The 6,743-nt window shown below is 41.3% G+C and overlaps 1 protein-coding gene across 1 annotated transcript; it reads left to right on the top strand.

The window, feature by feature from the left end:
* Positions 1-3,243: 3,243 nt before the first annotated feature.
* A1O9_01865 (uncharacterized protein) lies at positions 3,244-5,228 on the top strand (the record flags this gene model as incomplete). Its single annotated transcript, XM_013407441.1, has 2 exons — positions 3,244-3,625; positions 3,697-5,228. 2 exons carry the CDS (start codon positions 3,244-3,246, stop codon positions 5,226-5,228), a joined length of 1,914 nt encoding a protein of 637 aa, XP_013262895.1.
* Positions 5,229-6,743: the final 1,515 nt, after the last annotated feature.

The raw sequence follows: 6,743 nt of genomic DNA, 5'->3' as shown, positions 1-6,743 counted from the left end.
GATAAATGAATCCGACTCTACTAACCCTTTTGTCAGAGCGAATGCCTCGACGGTGCGCGCAGTTGGTTTCTTTAAGCTTTATCTCTAGTAGGCGCTCTACTAAGTTGATATGCCCTAACACCAAGCCTAATAATAACACCACCTTTTTATTTTATAACCAAAAAGCCCATCAACGTTTACTTGACACGCCTTTTATTACACCTACTGGTATATACAGTCTTCTTGACCTTGACAGCCCCAAAGCCTTACCTATTGCTTTATGCCACTGCTGACACCTCCCATAAAGCCTCCAACCAAATTCTCTACTCATAATTATATTCAGCGGCGCTGCCTTCTCCCCCCCTATTCCTAGACTTGTCTTCCTCTTATAGTCGGAATTCAATTCACACTAGATTTCGTTATTGCCCTTGGTCGAGTTCAGGCGCTCAGTGATATTAATAATCTAAATATATAAAGCCAGGTAAAGGAAAGGTGATACAGGGGAAGAGGAAGTCGAAAAGCTACACTAGTAGAGATCTAGACTGGCTGCTTCGCGTAGTCTTTGGTGTACACTTTAGAAGAATAGAGTCTCTTAAATATAACTATAGAGTTACGACAGGCATATAATATAGTACTAGTGCACCGTAGAACTCACATTAAGTTATTCCTTCACTACAGCTTCTACATCTAGTAGCCGAGATTCATTCTAAACCACCTACCCCTTTAAGGCCGTTGAGCTAGCTTACAGGATCTTTCGTGTAGTTCTCCATGATTAGTTTTAGTTTTACTTCATGTAAAATGAAATCATCCACCGTTCCCGCTCGCATAATTATATAAACAGGCCCGCCCGAGTTTATACGATAAAGTAGAGATCTATATACGGAGCGGAAAGCGTTCGTCATATCTTTATAGTTCTAGATTATTCGGTTATAGGTGTATAGTAATAGTTTATCTTCGCCTCGTAAGAACTTTATTGCTGTAAGGGTTTAGCTAGGAATTTAGAGTAATTCATCTAACTACCGTATAACGAGGATTCTAAAGCTAAGGAGAGAAAAGAAAAGAGAAAATCTATCTACTATACGAATAAAGGAAATACTCCCTACCCTCTCCTATAGTAGATTAGTATAGTTTCCTAGGAGACAATCGATAGGGAGGAGTCACGTGGCTTCGGCTGTATAGTTATACGGGCTAAAGGTATACTACTAGTAATCGCTCTAGGGCGTACTCTAGAGCTTTATGCGGGTTTAATCCGTAATAGTTGCCGATTTAAGCGCCACGAAGAGAGTTGAAAATATAGAGGCGGTAATTTTTCGGTAGTTAGTATAGTTATAGATTATAGCACCGAAGAATCCTCTCTCTTTAGTAGTCGGTCGTTAGTATGTTTCTTATTAGTTATATCTTAGATTTTATATATAAAGATAATAGTATATAAATTTATCTAAAGGATAAGATTTAGATCTATAGTAGAAGTAGCTAGTATTAAAAGAGTAGAATATATTATTACTTTCTATCTTAATTATTAGAAGAAGTATAAACGTAATATATTACTTAGCCTAAATTAAGCCTAAGAATTCTCTTTTCGTCTAATATTAATAAATAACTTAAAGTTTATCTAAGTAGAGGAGTATAGGCCTATATTATATAAGTATAGGCTCCGTCGAGATACCTCGTAAATACGAGAGTAATAACTATTGAGCCTAAGCGATACCCTATAAACGCCTAGTCACGTAATTACGCTTATATAAGCTAGGATTACGCGGTATCCTTTAGGCAAGGCTATACTTAAGCCTTACGGAAGATTCTATAAAACGCTATTCTATTCTATAGGATTAGAAATCACTTAACTTAATTTCTAAGCATCCTAGGAGTTAACTCGTATTTACGAATACTCGGCTATTACTCTCGTACTTACGAGATATCACGACGGAGCCTACGCCTATATAATATAGGCCTATACTCCTTTACTTAGATAAACCCTAAGTTATTCACTAAGATAGAAAACTACGATACATTTTACTCTTTTAACTTTAGCGACTTCTACTATAGATCTAAACCTTGTCCCTCGGATATATACTATATAAAGTATTAATATTTTAACTATTTTAATAATAACGCGGGTTTTTAGATACCGCGTTTTAAACCCTAGAATTTAAATCGCGTAATATCTTAGAATTAAATTACTTATATCCTTAATATATATCTCTATTAGAAAATATTAAGTTAGTTTTATAATAAACTTTAAACTAGACTTTAATAACTATAAAACTCACGGAGTTTATAGGGGTACTATTTACGCGTTTTGTATAGTAAAAGCCGGGTTATTAGGAGGGTAGGTCATTAGATGGGTGTCCGACTTAGTTATTACTCTATCGACTAGATAGGGGAGGTAGTAGTGCCGTGGAAGTGGTTCGATCGATGGGCAACCATTAGGTAAGAGGTTGTTTCAGCTAGGTTGGTCACTTAGAACGGGGGCCGACAAGGTATTCGAACGAATTAAGTTTGAGTTTATGTCGCAAGTTCGCAGCCCCCTTATTTTGAAACAGCCTCTTCCATAGTCTTGCTACCCACTAATAGGGGCCAAAACAAAAGGCAAGGGGCGTTAGCATAGTGAAGGGCCAAGGATTCCTACGTATTAAACATTCCCACCTACATTGAATGGAATTGAACGTTCCCGACAAGTTTATGAGCATTGATATTAACTGATGCCATCCCCCCGTCTTGGCGAATCCGCAAACCAGTGCCAGTCTCTTCACAGTATTGGAAAGCAACAAAACCAGGAACTGAGGAAAGAATATGAGTCGTTTCTCGCATAACAATGCCATACATAAGAGCATTGACTTAAACACAGTTCCTTTTCGTTCGAGAGATGGCCCTAGATATCCGAGTCCGGAACATAAAACCAGGCAAGCTTCTAACTTTCTAGTTAAGAGTATAGATTATTGTTATTTCGCACGTCTGACCTAGGTGTCCAGTTATTTACATGAGTCTTCGAAGTCTTACATCTCCGAATCATTCAGTTATGCAACCGACGATCTAGACATTCCATTAAATGAGGCTAAGACAAAAATCAAGACTTCGAAACTTGAAGAAAAAAAAATTGTACTGCGCAGAAATCGAGCATGTGCTTTCTACCACTTCGTCCTGTTCCATGTCATTCCTGTCGGGGGTGCTCTGGCACTACTCACGCTGAATTTGAAGACTCAGTTTTACGGAATCAACAGCTCTTGGTTTTCAAGCCTTCAGTTGGTAGCAAAGGTCCACGAGATGCTTATGCAGGCTTCCATTGTAACCGTCACTCTCGGTTATTTCCAACATCTGATTACCCAGGCGTCGCCGGTGCCGTTTGGATCTATTTTCTTTCCATATCAGATCACACAGATGAACTACCTGTGGAGTCAAGAATTCCTCGCGACATTGAACTCACCTCATTTTGCCGGGTTGAAGAAAATTGTTTTTGTGTTGTTCGTTCCATCAAGCATTCTGCTCGCTGCTGGCGTCGGACCTTGTTCTGCGATTGCTCTGCAACCAAGACAAACCAACTTCACAGTCCCGAGCTATCGCGTTGCGATGAACGCCACAGATATTCAACTCTACCCAACTATATTGGATCAGCCCGGACCACCGCTAGCATTCAGCTTGCCCTCGCGTATGCACTCTACGCTTCTACTAGGGAGACACCGTCCTATTCAATTTCCAGTGTGCTAATATCCGTATTAGGTAATGAATTATCACCTGCTGCTGGATGGAAATATCTCCATAACTTCCCTGCGGTCGGGTCAGATCAAAATACCGAAGTCGGGGCGCAGCAGAAGGCCGTCAGCCTGGGAAAACAAGGGGAAACCACTATATATGTCATGCCGCAGCTGTATTCCGCAGAATTAGTGACCTACCACCCCTGGTTCGCTACTAACTCTTTCCCTTCCGTCTCGAGGACGATGTACATTCAGTATGCGCCAAACAGCACTTTTGCTACAGTCCCTCACGTTACAATAGCGCAGTCCATGTTGCTTGCAGGAACCAGATTCGCCCAGCACTTAGGTGACAAGCCTGGCACTGCTATTGCGAGTATCGAAGAGCCACAGCCATTTTCCAGTGTCCGATGCATGTTCAATCCCATCCATGGAGAGAATGATACCGATCCAATTCAATTCCCAAACACTTATGTTGCTGGCTGCCTTGGTGATCTTGAGTGTTTGAAGGCAAACAGCGCTCTCAACGAAGCAGGTAAAAGCAATTTTAGTGGAATTTCGAAACAAAGTATTTGGGAACAGGCCCAGCAAATCCCTGGAGGGCGCATCATCTGGGTCGATGGTATCGAAATCTCCAGTCCAGATAATGGAACGGCTCTTGGAGCTATAGTTATACCGTCCGAAGTGTGCCCTCAATCCAATATTTCCTCTCTCATGGTCTCGGCGTGTGTTATAGGTGGTAGATGGGCGAGCACGAAATCCTTCATCCGATCGACATCCAACGGGCTGGACTTGCTTAATGGATTAGTAGAGAATTTGGTGTCAGTGGATTCGCTCGCAGAGCTCCCTCAGTGGTCCAATCCATCGGTGAAACTTTCGAAAGCATGGGCAGAAAGCCTGGAAGCGATAACGGACGTTCTCAATCGCACTGTGGTTGATAACCTCATCCGCCAGATGCCCATCACGGATAATATATGCCCGAATGGGACCTCCGAAGGGCGTTATCAAATCAGTCTGCGTCGGCCGTTCATGTATGAGAGGCTCCTCGCAACTTTGGTTGCCAATGGAATGTCTCACGCAGCGGGAGCGATCGAAGAGTGGTTCTGGTATCCATCTCCAAAGCAGACAGGGGGCTGGGTATTCACCGATCCTAACACATTCGAGCAGAAAAGCCAGAAAAGCCCGCCAGGAGTCGTTCTTACATTCGAAGGTCATCTCCCCGGCTTCGCCTGGAACCTAGATGGTATTCCAATCAAGATTGTTCTTCCAGTGCTGATGGTTTACTGCCTCTACACCCTTTCGTACGTCCTTTTCACATTTATCACCGGTCGCAGTTCAATGGCGTGGCGATCGATCTCCCAGATGACCGCTCTCGCTATCAATTCCACACCTACCGATGTACTGGATAATACGAGCGCTGGAATCGAACACAAAAAGACCTTTGCAAAGCCGATTAGTGTCAGGGAGGTCGAAAATCATCGCCGGTTAGAGTTGATATTTACACAGGACGAGGATAAGAGGGGACCTTTAAGGAGGGTTAATGTCGGCCGCGGTTATTAGAGCAGCTTGATGAAGTGATAGTTAGGTCCAATTTCAAGACTTGTCCATGTTTTGACCCTCTGGCCAATCATTCAAAAATCTAAGTCCTTCTGGCGAACCTACTCCCAGCGATTTCATAGCAAGAATCTCTCTCAGTACAGGAGGTGAGACATCCGAGTTTGAATGAGTGAAAGGCTTCCTCAGGCAGTGCCAGCTTGCTGGGTGACCCCGGGACATACTAAATCCGTGCTCATTTCTCCAGCAACCATTCTAGATGGTAAATTGTTGCAGATCAAGAATCCCGAGTTAAGCGCGAGTGTATAAACATTAGAGCTCTATACTCCCTATTAATATGTACTATTGCGCTAAGTCAGGCGACCTATGAATGACCGGCCCTATGAATGACCCACGCGTCTCAACGCGTATTATATTATAACACCCCTTCTTCTATACATATAATTACTTATATAGACTACCTTTTATATAGCTAAAATGGCATTAAATCACGAGTCTCGAATCCAACAAGCTATACGTAACTATAAAAACCGACGATTTCTAAGTATTCGCTCCGCTATAGCAGTAAATAACGTAGACCGAAAGGCTCTCGGCCGTAGACTAAAGTGTTACGAACTAGGTCACTTGAAAGGTTACCAAGGGAATCAAGGCACCTACCCAGGAGGGAAGTTAGCCGATGGAGAACGAGGCTAAGTTACGTGACTAGGGAGGGCTAGATCTCCTAGACCCCTTAGATCCTATAGGATCTTAAGAGATCTAGAGGGAGCTACGAGATCTAAGAGAGCTACTAGTACTATATATATACGCTCGCTATCTATATTAAGATAGATTATAGTTAACTTCGTTAGTAATCCTATACCTATATTTTAGGATATAGTCCGACGAATAAGTATTCCCTTTATTATCTTAGTTGATACTCTAGTACCTACTCTATTAAGGAACCCTACCTTAGTTAGAACTACTTACGGCTCGGATTATAATACTTTAACTACTACTTAATTAGTATTAAATATCTAACGTAGGATTATCTCGACTTAGATCCCTACTACCTAGCGTATATCTACTTATAGCCTTAAATAATTCTTTAAAGACTAATATCGTTTAAGATAGTAGTTCTAACGAAGACTCCGACGTAGATATAGTTAACGTACTAGGACTTACTAATATATCTCGGGATAGTATTAAGGTAGAACTATTCTATAGGAATAGGGAGAAGCTAGAATACTTCCTTATATAACTTAAGACTACCTTTAAGCTTAATCTAACTAAGTATACTAGGGTAGAAGATAAGATTATATTCGTAGTAATATACCTTAAGGGGGCGGCGTTCTATTAGTTTAAACTAGTATAGGACGACTACCTCGAGTCTTCTAGCTCCGACGACGAAACTAAGGTATACTTTAGGAACTTTACGTAGTTCGAAATAATAATTAAATAGATTTATAGTACGATTAATAAGGCCGTAGTAGCCTCTCGTACTATCTATACCCTTAAATAAATAGGATCTATAGCTAATTATTA

The sequence above is a fragment of the Exophiala aquamarina genome (genome assembly GCF_000709125.1).
Source record: "Exophiala aquamarina CBS 119918 chromosome Unknown aczIA-supercont1.2, whole genome shotgun sequence".
In the NCBI taxonomy this organism is placed as follows: Eukaryota; Fungi; Ascomycota; class Eurotiomycetes; order Chaetothyriales; family Herpotrichiellaceae; genus Exophiala; species Exophiala aquamarina.
Note: the sequence above shows the minus strand (reverse complement) of the source record. Positions and strands in the feature narration are given on the sequence as shown.